The sequence below is a fragment of the Temnothorax longispinosus genome, chromosome 4 (assembly GCF_030848805.1).
Source record: "Temnothorax longispinosus isolate EJ_2023e chromosome 4, Tlon_JGU_v1, whole genome shotgun sequence".
Classification (NCBI taxonomy): domain Eukaryota; kingdom Metazoa; phylum Arthropoda; class Insecta; order Hymenoptera; family Formicidae; genus Temnothorax; species Temnothorax longispinosus.
In genome coordinates, this window is record NC_092361.1 from 9,056,114 (window position 1) to 9,074,729 (window position 18,616).

General features: G+C 36.9%; 1 protein-coding gene across 5 annotated transcripts in view; it reads right to left on the reverse strand.

The window, feature by feature from the left end:
• Nucleotides 1-1,072: 1,072 nt before the first annotated feature.
• 5-ht7 (5-hydroxytryptamine receptor 7) overlaps nt 1,073-18,616 on the reverse strand; it is a 561,506-nt gene continuing 543,962 nt past the window's right edge. For 4 of the 5 annotated variants that reach the window (XM_071774764.1, XM_071774763.1, XM_071774766.1 and 1 more), the window contains one exon: nt 1,073-5,753. In XM_071774764.1, the coding sequence (XP_071630865.1) occupies nt 4,977-5,753 (777 nt within the window). In that variant the 3' untranslated portion in view covers nt 1,073-4,976. The remainder of the gene's footprint in view (nt 5,754-18,616) is intronic. The other variant, XR_011731504.1, reaches the window with a different exon arrangement.

Here is an 18,616-nt window from a genome sequence, read left to right on the forward strand (position 1 = left end):
TGTGTGTGTGTGTGTGTGTGTGTGTATGTGCGGATTTTTTGTACACGCATCTACTTCTACAATTTTTTAGATACCGGGTTGAAATTTTTCACACAAATAGAGTATCATAGAAACCCAGTAAGCAAGAAACGTCAAGAAACATTTCAACTACATTGCATTAATGTTAAAACGTTGCTGTAATGTAGTTAAAATGTTTCTTGGTGTTTCTTGCTTACTGGGAAGTATGTTCTCCTCAAATTTTATTAAAATCGGTTGACCGGTATAGATTTTATTGGAATTTTTTTTTTTTTAGAAAAGTGTGTTTTATATCCTATAGCTTTCTCAATATTTTAGAATTTAAGTAAAATATATTTTTTTTCAATGGGACAGTTTTTTTTTCCAAAAAATCTCAAATCCTAGACTTAATTTCGAAATTCTTAAGCCATTAGTGAAGATGGGATTTCAATAACTTCGATTTTTTAAGGGATTTTTTCTTTATTTTTTTTTCGAAAATAATTTTTTTTAAATAAGAAACTTTACTGATGGCTAGCAAAAAATTTGATAAAATAGACAGCAATCCTGAAATTTTGATCTATAGATAAAGAGGAAATTCAAATATTTTCTATTTTTTAATTGCATTTTTACTTATTTTTTTTATTGAATTATTTTTTTTAAATAAAATATAAATTGTTAAATGTTAAAATATTGATTTTTGTAGAAATAGTGAACACATGAAAAAATGTTTCATTTTTACCTAAAAAATTCAGTGAAAAATTATTTATAATAAAAAAAGTTTTCAATCAATCGTAAAAATCATGTTTACTTTTCTAGAAATTCGTTTTTCTCGAAATCACGTTTAAAGATTGCCTAACAATTATTTCGTATTTAACTGTAGAAATTTTTAATTTATCTTTACTCTGCGACACTTGCGCCATACAGCTGTCCTCCCAGATTAATATTTTCTTTTTGTTCTTCTTTCCTTGAAGATCTAGAGATCCTACGAGTGTCTTTAGTGGCATCCGTGAGTGAGCGCTCGGCAGCCTTGATGCGGTGTGCGTCTGCCTCGGTGCAGAAATTGAAGCAATTATGGCCCACTGGGCCCACAGTCAGTTGTAGCACTTGCATAGTTTTCATTATACTTGACAATCCATCATTAAATATAGAAGTTGCAATATTTGATGCAATGTCAACCACGTTTTTGCCACTTGAGGATGTTTTTGGACTAGCACCATGTACAGTTACTGAAGCTTATTATTTAATAGTATGGGCCGTCGGACACAAAATTCCTTAAGCCCTAATTCATATTATGAACCTTACGAGCTCAGAAGCCTTAAATCGTTGCGCACTGCTTCGGACCATTCGATGGCGCTACGACTTGCTTTAGAAAATCGGATCTAAAACCACTTAAAACATATTTTTTTACGTATAACACTAATTACAACTTATTTTTAAAACTCTAAAGTATCATTTAAGACAAAAATTTTTCGATTTTTTGAGATTTTTTGAAAATTTTACTATGGTGTAATCCCTTAAGTATGTACAATCTTAAGATGTCATAAACCAATCATAGAATCGTATTATCATCTCAAGCTATTATTTAAAACGGTCTTGAAATAAGAATCAACTGAGAATGCTGGCCTTAAAGTATGTTTGTTGATTTAAACAGAAAGATCGCGTGTTTAAAATAAAGTGAGAAAAAATGTTTATAATATATAATGGTAATTTATAACATCCTATAACCATATAACAATTTATAACATTTTATAGAATTGTTAAAATCTTTCTTTACTTTTTAACATTTTATCATAAAAAATGACTTTGTCATAGGAGTCGCAAAATTCCTCTTAAAAGCTTTCATCTTAACCCGAAATAAAGCTTTTTACAAAGTTTCATCAAAATCGTAGGTGGACATATTTGGGACTCCACCCCATCGGGGCTCATCACTTATACTTTATCAAAAATGGCCAAAAACGCGTTTTTTGCGCATTTGACCTCAATTTTTTCGAAAACCATATGTGAAAGAAAAATTTTACTGGCAGATTTAGATTCAGCGGCCAAAAATTTATAGGAAACGACTCGAGGAACCCAATCCGCATCTGATGTATCGACCAGTGTAATTAACCTTTTCGCTTCTAAGGCGGTTATAACCGGCATCCATGCGACGACTTGTAGGTACTAGCATTGGCTATGGCCGGTATAGCCGTATTGGTACTAACTCAGTTTGTAGCGTATTAAATACAAGGGTTAAAATAATGGTAAAATATAAATTTAAAAATAAATATTGTTTTTGTGTAAATTTTGTTTTAAGCTTGGAAAATTATATTTTTAATGCAACGAGTTAAAACAGTGGAGTTAGTACCTCGTCGCGCGTCGCTTCAAGGCGAACGCTGGTGACCTATACTGCCGTACCTCATAATCATTATTCAGCCGACTCTAGATATTAAAATTAACGAGTAACAAGAAAAAGTGGGCTTTGAGGGTCAAACGCGATTAGTTAATACTATGTAACGTTTAATTAATAATTTAATATAAATTATAAATTGTGTCGGTTCTACTTTAAGTCATCTTTAGCGACGCGACAATAGATAAATTAAATAATTTCAAATTCTCTGACGAGCATAAGAGAATTGAAAATTGAATGTATAAAAATAGTGTAATTTTCAAGGGAAATACCAGAAAAATTCTGCAAATATTTATAATTTGCAAAATGGATTAGAAATGAAAAGAATAATCGGCAAAGAGACGTGAAATCCACTCACCAAATCAAGACTAGAAAACGCGAGTTTGAAAAACTAAAGCCTTAAAAAAGACAACGAAAACTGAGATAATTTTTAAGCGGTGGTGATTGATATAATCGAGACAATGATACAATCAAAGAATGGACTTGGTTCCAAATATTTGCTGATTTGTCCGACTGTCAACCGTTGACTGATGACAAAGGCAGAACATAACTTACTTTTGTTGTACGTACTTTTTGTTGTACGGCGAAAAGCGGTGTAAATATAAGTGAAAAGGAAGGGAAAGAAGAGACACTAATGACATGAACATTAAAATTAATGACAAAAACTTGATGAAAACCCATGAAGACACTCTCTCAATCAATTCAATGAAAAACGTTGTGTGTAAAATATCCTACAAGGATTGCAATCCTATGTGGGACAAACGACGAGACAACTAAAAACCAGAATCTCAAGCCATCGCTACTCTATCCGCAGGAACACAGCTACTTCTTCTGTCATTATGAAACATAGAATCAATTACATGAATTTAATTGGGATAATGTGAAAATTTTGGGCAATGAAAGATTTTTATCTAAACAATTAGTTATCGAAATGGCACACATAAAACTTCAAACTAATAGAGTTAACTCACAAAGCAGACAGAATATTTACATCACGCATATGTCTCAATTTTAAGTAAATTATAAATCTTGTCCATCACGTTTACTCTTCTGCCGTAAAAATTTCAGTTGTTATTCTCCGGATTTATATTGGCGACTAATTTTTATTTCTGTTATCCTATTGTAATTAATTTTCATGTTCATGTCATTCTCTCTCTTTTCCCTTTCTCTTCATCAAAAACGTTTTTTACCGTACGTACAATAAAAGTAAGTTATGTTTTGCCTTTGACCTCAGTCAATGATCGACAGCTGGATAAACCAGATAAACATTATATTATATTAAAATTTTAGCCAAATTGGGAACGAATGGTTTTTAAGATCTAGTGGTCGTTATCTTGGTTTTAAGAAAACATGATTTTGAGGAAAACGTAATTAAATTTTTAATTTTAAATAATTTTAAAAATCAGAATTTTTTCTCTCACCCTTATTCAGCTATTCCTGGACCATAAGTCTCCGTAGCAACATGGTTTTTCTCCAAAGCTTTTTTATTCCTAATTTTTTCGCTGTAGTGCATGAGTTATGCACGTCCGCATTTGAGATGTGGATGCAATTATCTTGCTAACAGAAGTGATAGGCATTTCTGCCGATTTTTATTCCCAAAATATCCATTATCTGCAGATAAGATTTGTAACCGTCATTGAAGATGCATATTGCTATGTAAACTGCAATTTCAATACGTGTGCCGCTGAAGAATATTTTTGGTGCTATTCTTTATCAAGTAGTTCAGACTTTCGTTTATATTTTACGTAGAGCTTTCGATGCAATATTCTAATAACCATTCTTCTATACTTAAGTTCTTATAAATTGGATTGTAAGAACTTAATTGGATATTGGATCGATTGTTTTAACAACTTTAGCATTTTTCATTGCAGCGGTGATTTTATGTTGATATTGCTCCAATTCATTTTGCTAGGAACATTAAGAATCAAGTCCTTGTGGACACCAGTGATGTTGTGGGTTTCCATTGACGAACTGCATACGATAAAAAGAGACTCAAATAGTTTTCTTCATTTTTTTTCACAAATTGTGTGTTTTGTGTAACTGTAAGACCGTAATAAACGTTAACTTATCGATTAACACCGTTGTCAGTTTATCTATGCTGTCAAAATTTTTCGTATTTTTTTTACAATCACGGAGTTTTTTACTCTATTTTAAATGTCCTATTTTTTGTCATTTGTATATTATTATAAGCAGTAATGTCGATTATTCCTTTAAATGTTTTACAAACGTTTACAATGTAATCAAAATATGCGACGTGTTGCGTTCAAATTGCTATAACTCCGTGAATTTTTATCAGGTCAATATAAAACTTTGCACATATTCTAAAAACATTGCACTTTTAAAAAATATTTTTATAAAATTTGATTATTTCTATTTATTTGTCCCCTTTTAATTAAATAATAAGGAAATTTTCTTGAAAAAAATCATTCAGTCATTATTTTAGAATATGTTTAGCATTCTTCTTGTTCAATTATACAAGGGTCTCGGTTATGCAAGGTGTATGAACTTCAGCAATGACTTGAAAAGTATCCATGCAGTACGGCGATGATCTTCGTCGAATACCACGGTCCTCGTTATTCGAGGAACACTCCTCAGATCAGAAGCGGGGCATCTCACCGGATTTCTCGGTAATGTCGATCTGATTGTTATCATTGATGTTTTGTTTTTTATTTTCAACATCTTGTTTGTTATTACCGATATCTTGATTATTAACTTGATTATTATCTTGATTATTACCATTAGCATCCTGATTATTATCCCCGATGTTTTGATTATTCTGGTCGACATGATTGCTGTTGTCGACATTCTGGTTGTTATTATCGACGTTTTGGTTATTATTGTCGATATCATGATTATTATTTCTGATATTCTTATTGTTATCATCAACGAGATTTGCACCCTCTGTATTTTCCGTAGCTTCGTTGCCGTTTATGCCGTTCCTTGTCCTTCGTTCACCGAATTGTTGATGGTAATACTCCTCGCGCATTAACTCATTGAGATTACGCCATTGTAAACACATTATCAAGATAAATGGCTTACGGATTTCCTTGTTGAAAATCGCATAAATAATGGGGTTTAACGCACTGTTGCAATAACCGAGCCAGAGAAACAGAGACGATACTGAATGCGGGATATCATCAGGTTTGTAGAATGGTCTGATTAATGCCAACATAAAAAATGGCAGCCAGCAGACAACGAATGCACCAACAATGATACCCAATGTGGTGCTGGCCTTTCGTTCACTTCTTCTTCTCCTCTGCTGGCGTCTGTTACAAATGCAGACCCGATTATTACGAGTCCTCAGTATCCGTATTGATTTTTGTAGTAGATTCTCTTCGCGCTTGCCGATGAGGTGACGCTTTGGATTTCCGCCCTGTAATAAATAAAACAATTTAGCAAACCAAACGATATTATTTGCATATAAAATACCAAAAAAGAAAAGAAAAAAGTATTCTAGTTAGAATTGCATTATATTTCGATATTTGTCAATTTTTATTAAAAAATTCATATTGCTATAACATTGATAATGATGTAAATAAATTCAAGCCAAAAAGACTTATTTTTTTCTAAACACCATTTACCGGGGATGGTAAAGTTTGAAATTTTGAAGAATTCGATTTTTGGTATTTTTACATATTCTGGTAGTGTGATCTTTTAAGAATATTTCCCAGTTTGGTTTTTTGAGAAATTCGCAAAATTGAGCTCAGGAAAATTAAAAATGTGAGTGCTGGCCGGCAAAGTGTCCGCGTGCAGGTTCGCTTTGTGCTACACTTTTCCCTCGTGTCTAAAAGAGGCCAAAGCCGAAAAAAATCTGTGATGTTCTGTGATTACTGCAGCAATGAAAGCTGACCTGGAGACGTCATTTTATAGCACGGATAACTTTTGAGCTTCATACGTATCAATTTTCTAGCTAAAACTAGTATTCTAAACTTTAACCGTGTTTTTCTCGAAATGGCATTTTTCGCTAGTTCTGCCACGATAACTCACGAACGGCTGCAGATATCGACTTGATTTTTTTTAAAATAAAGATAACGAACTTTTCCGTAAACTGAACCTATTCCAGCGCACAAAAATTAATTTTTTGTAATTGTTTTAACAACAAATAACTTAAATTTTTTGAAAGTTTTTCTTTTTTGGCTGCCATTGTTGCAATCTTAACGTACTTTTTTAGACTTTAGGTTTAGTCTATAGAGGGGGATCTCACCAACAAAATGGCACCAAAAAATTGAAAAATTTCAGCTTGTTCACCAGGAATTGTGGCAAGAACAGAGCAGTGCACAAATCGCGCGGTCGCCTTTAATCATCAATATCACCTTTAATTATATTCTTGGGACTTTTACGTTTTGTTTTGTTCGTTAAGAAAGCACCAATAACACGTTTTTAAAAAAAAATTATGTATGTTTATTTGTGTGTCCAAAAACGACATTTGAATTTTACCCAATTTTCGGCCGTTTAAACCTTACCATTCCCCTTAAGTGATGTTGATGTCACAAATAATTAATCTTTCAATCGTTTTGAACACATTAAAGGAAGTTCGGGTAATTTGAACCATATGAGCAAGTTGAACCATCACGATATACTCGCAACTAGTCGCGTCGCGTAAAAGAGTCACGGTCGGTCTCGCTCCGCGCGTACTTGGCGCGAGACACTACCGTGTCTCTTGATTAAGAGTTACAGTCTAACTGACAGCAGTGGAATTACTAGCTGCTGGGTTCCTAATCTAACATACAAAGCGGTAGTGAGGCACAACATATCATAAAGTAATAAATTAAAACTAGATATTTAATGTGTACCGCTTACAGCGTAATGTTAGTATATAAACTTTTATTTTGAATATATTAACTTTTATTTTAAATCAATCTATTTCATAGATTTTTAGTTGTTTAATGTTGCATGTAACTAACTTATTCGGCGCGAACAGCGATTGCGACGTGCGAAGAGCTAGTTTCCCGGTTTTTGGGGCAGCGAGTTTGGTTGTTGAATTTGAAACTGATGGACTTTTCTGTGTGGTCCAGCTTGGAGCAAAAGATCTCTGGAGTTCGCTTTAAATTAACGGAGTTTTTCAAAGTGGCCCTACGACATGTCTCAGATGAAATTATCATCCAGCAGTGCGCGACCATCGTGAACAATTTTCCGAAGTGGTTTCGAAAATTTATTAAAATCAACGGAAACAATTTTGAGCATTTATTGTAATTTTCTTTGTTTAATTTAGTTATTGATGTTCTAATAAAGTTTTATGATCTATTAAATGTTTAATTTGTGTACCGATTTGTGGCTGCTTAATGCTCTCAAAAAAATTCCGAGAACTTTTGTGTCACCTCGTATATAGAAAAAGATTTTTTAAATTAAAAAAATGTTTAGAAAAAAATTTTGAAATTTAAAAATTATAAACAAAATTTTAATAGAGAATTTATAATCTATTTTTAGTATTACATATTTTTATTCTGGGTTCAGAATAAAGTTTATTATAAAAAGGCAATAGCAATGAAATTCATTAACAATGATATTTGAATAGTTTATATTATATTATGTCAGTTTATTATAAAATTTAGAAAACGCGAATTGTGATCAAACAAAATAATTATTTTAAATAATTTTAGAAATAATTTTAGAATTCCGGGGAGGGAAGGGTTTTTAATTCTAACAATTACTGTGTTTTAAGTCCGAAAGTAATCGGCGCGCAGTATGTTGGAAAAATTATATGTATTGTCACGACTTTTTGCACTCCCGGACCGCTCCGGGACGTGGGCCGGATCAAAAGGACTTAGGAGAACGGGATGGTTGGCCTCTCCAGTGATTTCCTCGCACCTCCAATGCTCCACGAAATGTTCCAAATGTTGGGCGCCAGACGCGTACATTCGCGTCCACGAAATCGCGAAAACCTAAACGAGACGCAAAACGAAGTGTGGAGGTGCGTGGAATCGGCTAGCTCGACCTAATCACGGGCGGGGTTAATGAAGGGCAGCGCGATATTCGGCGGGGTGACATGTTAATTTCATACTCAGTCAGATAACAAAGAAAGTAACATTTATTGAGCACTGGTTGTCGAGAAAATAACAACGTTTATCCATCCGGCTTCGATCAAACACAAGATAACTTCAATAAATAAATCAAGAATAGCCGGTGGCGGGGTGTCTGGATTCATCTAACAGAAATAATATTAAGGCGGACGCGAGACACCCACGGAGTATTAATTGAGTCTCTAATAAACACGCTGAAGGCGCTATTCTCAAACGATTAATAATTTGAGTCGAAAACCGTACGAAAACTCTGTCGCAATGATATCTTAACCTAACGCGAGTGATTCTGCTCGGGCGCAACGGGTAGGCGCCGAGTCATTTAACCAGGCAAAGAATACGATAACTAACGCAAAATACTGGATTAATGCGGTTCTCCAATGATGCGGAATACCGGTCAACGCGAAATACTAGAGTCGCGATATCGCTAATAACCACGGAACGCCATGAAGAACTACGCAAGTAACATCTAAACGCACGAAACGTGTGAACGCCGGTAATTTCTTAACGCGAGTACAAGTCTAACATAATTAATCAATCGGCGGGAACGACATTCGACCGCAATTAACAATGCCATCGACGTCCCAACGCAAAATTCGAGGTGGTCGCGAGCAGGGACGCCATAGGACGTAACGCAAGTAATACCGGACGCAAAGTTTCTCAACGCGAGAGCACAATTAGCAACCCGTAATAACGAGATCCGAACACAAATCGATACGCTAACACCGACGCTCGAACACAAGAATTCCCCGACGCGAAGAAACGGTAACGCAATTTACGAAGTACCGGCCCGTAGGCGGCCGTACACCAAGGTCACGAGGACAACGCAATATACTCGCGATATCGAACTCATTAACGCCTATCGCGACCTCCAGGGGTTCGCCATAACGCTTGTACCACGGTTCCGCGGCCACGATACCATCCCGAGGCCCTTCGCTCTCGTTATCGATCGCGAAATTACACTCAATCTTAACATACGTTATCCCGAGCGAGAGCGTGCACCGGAGGGCGGTGTCGTGGCTTTACATATCGCGATTTACGGGCAACCTCACCGGTGATACGCCTCCTCCTGGGCTCCTCGCCGTCACCTTCCACCAACGATCCTCGATCCGCCAGACAAAAATCGAAATACCCGACTCGGTGTGGCTATCGCGTATCTTAGAAAAACGTATCTCGCCGACGGACGACCAGAGAGTGAAACGCTAAACCCGCTCGATTGCGGAATCGATACGGTACCCCTTCCTGAGGGGCGCGCGAGCCAATTGGGCGCGAGCTTGTAAGCCCGCGGTGTCCCGGCGCAGTGCTGTCGATACGAGATCTTTCGGGGGCGGGCAACGGTCCCTCGGCGGCGTGCGACTCCTCAAATTTTTGTCCTTAGCGGCGGACGAAACTTCGCTCGTGCCGGTGTGCCTCCGGTTTGACCCTGGGGCGGTGGCCAGCCACCCCGTGGGTCGGTGTTTTGTGGAGATCATTTGCTGAAGCCGGGTGTTTACCCAAGCGCTTTGGGGCCCCGCTATCGGCGGCCTCGTCCGTCGCTGCCGCACGTGCCGCCCGCCTGCCGCGTTGCTCTCGCCAGCCCGCGATCTCTGCTGCTTCCGTGTTTGCCACCCCTCCTTGGTTATCGATCGTCCTTGATTTCCTTCGCCAAATACTCCCTCGAAGGTTTGCCGTGGTGTGGGTGAGGTGCCGCGCGTATTACATTGCATAAAAAAAACAAAAGAAAATAATCAAAATGCGGAAACGCGGTTAAATACGACCCCTGGAGATCTCGTCGTTGCCTCCCTGGTCCGTCCCTGGGCGCGAAATTCCGCGCCTTGTGACGGCGGCGGGGCGCCGCGACGGTGCGGCGAGCCGCAACGTCACAGTATATATATAGACATATATGTATACAGTAACTAATATAAGGCTGTCAAAGACCTAAGTTTGGATCGCATGGCTTTTGATTCTAATTGTTCGTATATTGTTACGATCCTATTTCTCTTATTATTATTATTATTCACGTCGCCTGAGAAAGACGTTTCAAACTATTATTAACCGGCTATTGCGATAAATATTACCACATGCCTCGGTGGTCGAATTGGTACGACGCCCTACACGGAATGAGGGAGGTTCCAGGTTCAAACCCTGGCTGAGGTAATATTTTTCGCAATAAATTTTCTTTACAGTTATTAGATAATTAAATCGAGTCGATTTAATTCCGGGGAGGGAAGGGTTTTTAATTCTAACAATTACTGTGTTTTAAGTCCGAAAGTAATCGGCGCGCAGTATGTTGGAAAAATTATATGTATATATATAGACATATATGTATACAGTAACTAATATAAGGCTGTCAAAGACCTAAGCTTGGATCGCATGGCTTTTGATTCTAATTGTTCGTATATCGTTACGATCCTATTTCTCTTATTATTAATTTTAGAAATGTTTGCGGGAAACAGCATGATGTAACAACGTGATGTAACAGTATAAGCCGTGTAGTAGATTTTCATATAAATTATTGTAATGTACAGGGTGAGTTTAAATTGAGACGCTTAAATATTTATCTTGATAATAAAATAATTACGGACTCTCAATAATAATAAGAAACATAAAAGAAATTGGTAATAAGAGAGTCGACGCAGTAATTGTGTATTGTCAAAAAACAAATATATTTGCATATTACAAATTTCGTACATCAATAAGCAATTCTCCATCATAACCATGAGTCTTCGGATTAGGAGGTCGGAAAACCACGAGAACTGAATGATTGCTATCTATAAATGGTTTAAACATAATTAATGCAAAGAATAAGAGCAATAACTCATTTTTATCCGAGCACTCACCAGATAGTCCGGAGAACGGAGGATAATCAACAATATAAAATTACATTAAAGATTAAAGATTAAAGTGTCCATAACATGTTGTTGTCACGATAGATCACACGACACTGTGAACCATCAAGTGGAATAAGAACAATTATACCAAGTAGGAATTTTGTAGGTCATAATGGAAATAAAAGTATAAATGTAATAAATAAGTAAATGTGTATAAATATCATTCTCAGACCAAGGAAACGCAAGGTTACAATTTATTTAAATTTATTTAAAATGGGAACGTATGCATGATGTAGGAATTTGGTATCTTTTTGTAATGTAATGTAATTTTAATTAAGAATAGTAAAGTTGTAATGCCCCTCTAGCCCAGTAAAATTAGCTCGAAAAACACCGAATATTTACAAAACGGATAGACCAGCCAATTTTTTGAGGGTGAGTAGGAGATCACAGGAAATGCCCGAAATCACAAAGTTCCAACAAAATTTCCCTGTGCATCGGCGGCCATCTTGAAAATAGGGGTAAGTTTGTATATCTCGGCTCCTATTGGTCGGATTTTTTTTCATTTTTTTTGTTTTGTAGGGAAAAATAGTTGCTACAACTTTTGTTAAAAAATTTTTTTAATAGCTGTCAAGGAAAAAAAGTTACAACAAAAAAAGTGCCGTCAATTTGAACATTTTTATTGACAATTATATTGCCCCCTGTTGGTTTTATCAAAAACATGTTTATATATTGTAAAACTTGTAGAGGACTCAATTCTCTACAATTTTCTATGCGCTTTTGCAGTGACTCAACAAATACCAAAGATAGAAGGCGTCAAAGGTATTTGTTGAGTCACCGCAAAAGCGCATATACGAAAATTGTAAAGAATTGAGTCTCTACAAGTTTTATTTGAACATTTTTTTAACAGAGTCTTCTTTCGCCGCTAATTTCTCCAAGCCCGTTCCCTTGGCAGTGGTTTCGCTAGATAGTAGATAGGCGAGAAAAGGCGGACGAGGAATCCGCAACAGCAACAATGTTCGTTCGGCGGCTTAAATTCGGAGCACACGATCGGAGCACGAGGAATCCGCGATCGGAGCACATTGATGGTTCGGAGCACACAATCAAGTTTCGTTCTGCCGCGCGAAGCACTTGCGTTTCACGAACCGCCCCCGTTCGGCAAAGGGAAACAGCCGTTCGCGTAGTTTTGTTTCGACGACGTAATCGCCTCGAATTCGCACACAAATTTTACTCTGGACACGGACTTGACTACGTGACGATTAGAATGCTTCTGCCTGTACGAAGTTTCGCGAGGGACATGAACACCGCGATTCTAGATTGTTCGATCCTTTTCACCAATGGATGATTTACATAGTACGGCTGCAACGCGGTGATTGGTCGATTTTTGCGGTATCAAGTGCTCCGCGCGGATAGGTGTTAGACGGGTCGTTAAATTTCACGGTTTGATGCGCCACCTTCGGATGGCGCCATGAGTTCATCGGCCAATTGTGGATCGCGGAATGACCCTTCGCGGAGTCGCGGCGCGAACCCCCCAAATCCCGCAACACTGATCAACTTTGTGAATTGTGGTAGTAGAGTAGCAACTGAAGGATTCTGTTTAAGAAACGTCACCACATCCAATTAGATTAGATACCGTGACATTTCTCTGTTGCAAGATATCATGAAATACATATATTTGAATGAAATCTCAGTTGCTCTGCATCAAAATCGTTTTTTCCATCGATTTTTTTATTCTTTTCTAAAAAAAAAGATAAAAAATTTTACTTTATATACCCCAAGGGGCCTTAAAGGACGTTTTTGAAGGGACGTACCCAACCCTAACCGTCTCTTCCGAAAGACGGAGCACAGTTTTCTCCACATCTTGCACGGAGGGGCGCGGTTTTTTCGGAAAAAAACTTTTCCATGATTCATGGCTCCAGTGGACTCGAACCTGGTTCCTCAGATTACGAGTCTTTCGCTTTACCACTAGACCACACCGCCGCATTTTTTATTCTTTTCTATCTTTCTGTTATAAAATGAAGTGATTATTTCTACCAGAACTTGTTTGCCACCCTTGTCTTTTTTTCCAACAATAAAATCCTCAATTTTGCATAGGAATTTTATTTTATCAGTCAAAAAACGATCAGTCATTGATGAAAGTGTTTGATCGAGGATTTTAAAGTAAATTTTTTGAAAATAATGTTGTGGTGAAGAAAAATCATGGGTAACCAGAATCGATTCGTTTTGGTGTTATTCGAACTCTGTCAACTCGAGCCATTTTTTGGTCTTTGAGATCGAGGTCTTTTGCTCCATCGACAGCTTGAGACCACACATCTTCGAATCCATTAATTCTCAGCTGTTTAAGGTCCAATTCCACAAACTTCGGTTAATTTTTAACCTTAGTGTTGAGGAGAGGATGTGCGCGCGCAAAGCGCAAGAAAGCAGTGAGGCGCTTGGTTCGAGAGTAGGCGAGCGTAGAGGGAGAGAGTAGTAGACATGGCGGACAGAGCGTCCCGTTGCGTGCGTGCTAGCGATCTGTGTGTAAGAATAAAGTCGATCCAAGACTCTAAGTTATTCCAGCAATCCATTCCATAACACTTAGGTCAACTCACTCTTCGTCTCTTTCGAACGTCCCCCTTAGAAAGAGACCGTAGTAAGTTAACCTAAGATTAAAAGTTAACCGACGTTTGTAAAACTAGACCCAAGACTATCAATGACAGTCATAATTTTTTTGTGAGATTCAATGATATTCATGTCAGATTTTTGAAGGTCTCTGTTCAACATTTCTATTCTTTCAAACACATTGATCATAGGAATAAAAAAAAAATATAATTGAAACTGTTTTAAACGTTCCAAAAGCCCTTTTGTCTTTGCAAATTGAACTGGCATCTGTGTCCTGAGCTTGTATAATTGTAAAAAAAAAAGAATCCAGAACAGCTTTATAATTGTGATAAAGAGTCTTTAATGATTTTACTCTTACACATCACCAAAAAACAAAGATAATTATCCAACAAAATAAACATGTAACATTTAATTATAAGATAATTTTACCAACCTATAGTTGTACAAAAAGGTGAAACAATGCCCAGTGAGAAATATATAGTTGACCCGACGTTGAATCAATGTCGATAATCTGATGTCGAAACAAGTTGAAATTTTGGTTGATTCGACATCAAAGTCGTATCAGATATTAACAAACTATCAACTGTCGTTTTAACTTCGTTTTAATGTTGAATCGACCTTCTTTTATAACGGTTTTTCCCATACAGCACAAAATATTTTAAAAATTAAATATTTTTTAGTATGATTAAAATAATTTATAAAAATATTTTTAGAATGTTTCTATGTCCACCAGATAATGTCAGAAAAATATTTTCAAAAATATTTTTAAAAGATTGCAAATAAATATATTTAATAATATTTGTAAAATTTTTTTAGAAATATTGCTTTAAAAAATAAAATACGTTTAACCCAATTAGCAATAATTATTTCACGTTTAAAAGATTTTTTTAATATTTGAAAAATATACATCACCTTACTTTGTAAAATATTATTTTGTAGATCTATATCTAGAGCCCGGACGTTCGGGCACGGAGACTGGGCACAAGCCGAAATTGGCCAAAAACCGCTGCGCGCTCGTCAAACATCGAGTCCAATCGCCGAAAAATCAATTTGTTCAGAGGGCGACTAAGAGATAGCGTTACATGTGCCTCATTGATCCGCGATCGCGACGGATTAAAATACTGAACAGTTTTCATAATTTATAATTAATTAATTTACATTTAAAAAAATATTTCTATTTAATTTTAATTTCAGAAAAAGAAAAATGTTAAAAATAAATTAAAATAAAAATTATATATGGTAATTGTATAGATGGGGGGGATCACCTTGGATGACCTTGATATTTTAGTATGTTGTCAAGGTCACCCTCCTGAGTAACCTTCAGAAGGTTTTAGCCCGCGCTCGTTATTCGTTAAAAAGTTATTAACAAAAAATGTTTCGAAAATATAGCAGCTATTTTGAGTATTGGAAGGCATAAATGACTAATACACGAAATAGTTCACGCATACACTTTTCACGCAAACCGAGGTTTACGCACACCCCCCCTGCTTTCGGGGGAGGTGCGGTAGCCCCGAAATAGTTCACACATACACTTTTCACGCGAACCGAGGTTTACGCACACCCCCCCCTGCTTTCGGGGGAGGTGCGGTAACCCCAAAATAGTTCACGCATACACTTTTCACGCGAACCGAGGTGCCAGATGGGTTCGTGGCGCGCTTTACAAGCTGGTTTACATATGTATATATATATATATATATATATATATATATATATATATATATGTAGGTCCAGAAGTATGTTCCGGGACTTTTATTTTTTACATCGGTATATTCCAGGACATTTGGCAGTTTCCAGGACTGTCCTGGAAAAAATTCATGTCCTACGGCACGTTTCGGGACAATTTTTTGAATCTGATTACATATATATGCGTTATATTCCAGGACTGTACATTTCAAAAAACGTAAACAGTCCCGGAACATACCTCTAGACCTACATATATATAGATATATATTGTATATACATGCTTGGAACGCGTGCTATTCAAAACAAGGTCACTGCTTATTTACATCTAGACAATATCAGATGATGTATCGTTATAGAAACTATTTGTGTCAGTCGTCAGTCAAATTGCTTCCTCTGTTGATCGTTTCACGTACTCATAATCGATATGAAACTATATCAATTTCTTCGCATCGTGGATAATCACGATGCCTTGGTTGACTTTTTAATTTATCATAAGGTTATTCGTGAAACAATTGTATGTCGCAGCTGTGGTTCTGTGATAAATATAAATCGGAAAACATTGTTTTTGGAACGTAACTCTTCAACATATGTGTCTGTACGTCGTCAAAAACGTCAGCGCGTTCAGTGCAAATTCAAAATGCACGCTTTTAACGGTACATGGTTTGATAAAAGTCGACTAAATTTGAAGAAAATTTGTCGTTTTATCGCATACTTTGTTTACCATCCTCCTCCACATCAAGCAAGGCTGATGGCCGAACTGTCTATATCACCGAATACTACCGTCGATTGGATCTCATTTTGTCGTGAAGTGTGCATCAACTGGCTTACACGGTGTAGTGCACCCATCGGTGGATCGGGACACATTGTCCAAGTAGATGAAGCCAAAATAGGCAAGCGTAAATATAGCAAGGGACGCTTGATTACGGGGCAATGGGTCTTCGGTGGAATAGACCAAACAACGAAGAAAATATTTATTGAGCCTGTGGAATCACGAACGGCTGACGTTTTGTTGGAAGTAATTCAACGACGGATAGCTGCTGGATCAACAATTTATTCGGACTGTTGGCGTTCATATAACTGCCTGAATTTTGAAAATTATCAACACAGTACGGTCAATCACAAATACAATTTTGTGGATCCAGTTACTGGGACACATACTCAAAATATCGAGCGCGTTTGGAGAGATTTACGAAGTGCAATTCCTCGGTATGGATTAAGAAAGAAACATTACAATGGCTATATTGCAGAATTTCTTTTCAAACGTCAATATGAGTTCAAAGATTGTATTAAGGCGTTTTTTCGCGCGATTGCAGTTATGTATCCGCTCGAAATTGACGATTCTGTCAAAGTTTCTCAATAAATATTAGATAAAAATTTGTAGTTAAAGCAGAGAATATTTTGTATTCTTATTTCCTAACCACGAAAGCACGGGGGGGGGGGTGTGCGTGAACCTCGGTTCGCGTGGAAAGTGTATGCGTGAACTATTTCGGGACTACCGCACCTCCCCCGAAAGCACGGGGGGGGGGGTGTGCGTGAACCTCGGTTCGCGTGGAAAGTGTATGCGTGAACTATTTCGGGACTACCGCACCTCCCCCGAAAGCACGGGGGGGGTGTGCGTGAACCTCGGTTCGCGTGGAAAGTGTATGCGTGAACTATTTCGGGACTACCGCACCTCCCTCGAAAGCACGGGGGGGGTGTGCGTGAACCTCGGTTCGCGTGGAAAGTGTATGCGTGAACTATTTCGGGACTACCGCACCTCCCACGAAAGCACGGGGGGGGGGTGTGCGTGAACCTCGGTTTGCGTGAAAAGTGTATGCGTGAACTATTTCGACATATATATTAGTCATTTATGCCTTCCAATACTCAAAATAGCTGCTATATTTTCGAAACATTTTTTGTTAATAACTTTTTAACGAATAACGAGCGCGGGCTAAAACCTTCTGAAGGTTACTCAGGAGGGTGACCTTGACAACATACTAAAATATCAAGGTCATCCAAGGTGATCCCCCCCATCTATACAATTACCATATATATCTTTAAAAATTAAAATTAAAATAATTAAAAACGGGAAAATTAAAAAAAATAATAAAAATAAGATTTAAAAAAATAAAAACAAAAAATAAACAAGAACTAAAAAAAAGCAAATGAAACCGGCTCTCCACTACGTCCTCGTTCGTGGACGTAACTAAGAATGGAGAAGTTTATCTTAAAACTTATTTTTTTTTAATTAAAAAAAGTATGAACTAACTACTAAAACTACTTTTAGTAGTTTAGCTTTTTTAATAGCGGCGGAGTCATTTAACAAAGCCTCAATGACAGATCTTATTTCCAAAAAATGCTTCTTATAGTAACTTGCTGCTTTGATCCAAGTACCCCAACAAATTGTAATTGGCGATGGCGGTAAAGGGACATTGGGAAGCATTTCTTTAAATAAGTCGACTCTATGTGGAGCTTTGCAAAATATTTTTTTTATTTCCGAAATGACCCAGTTTGCTTTTTTATACGTACACCTAACTTCTTCGGCTACACGGTGTAATCCATGGGCAAGACAAGTTACGTTGATCATTTTCGGAAACATGCCTTATAGTTTTTTCCCAGCTTTTTTCATATAAGCAGCATAAAACGCGCTCCGACGCTCGGCGATCGGACTCAATGTTTGACGAGCGCGCAGCGGTTCTCAGCCGATTTCGGCTTGTGCCCAGTCTCCGTGTCCAAACGTCCGGGCCCTATATATTATACATAACCCTTCGCCCGCATTGGTTTTTTTAGCACCTTTACGCCGCATAGGTGGGTCGTTTTTGTCCTGACGTTTTTTTTTTAAGTGTTAAAGTGTTACAAAAAATCTGAAAAAATTCATGGAGGTAATTCAAACCTTCAATTTGAAGTATCAATCATAAAATTATAAACAATTTAATTTTTTCACATAATTTGTATTTAAAAAATGGAACAACTAGGGGTAAAATCATTTGTTTACTCAAAAAATCATAACTTTAAGACAAATAAAGATATCAAAATGAATAAAAAAAGAAATTGAAGGGAAAGAGTGTAGATTTTATTTAAAAAATATTGCATGCAATTATTTTGAAATTAAATGCTTAAGTTTGCGACCTCAAAATTGCCAATAAATT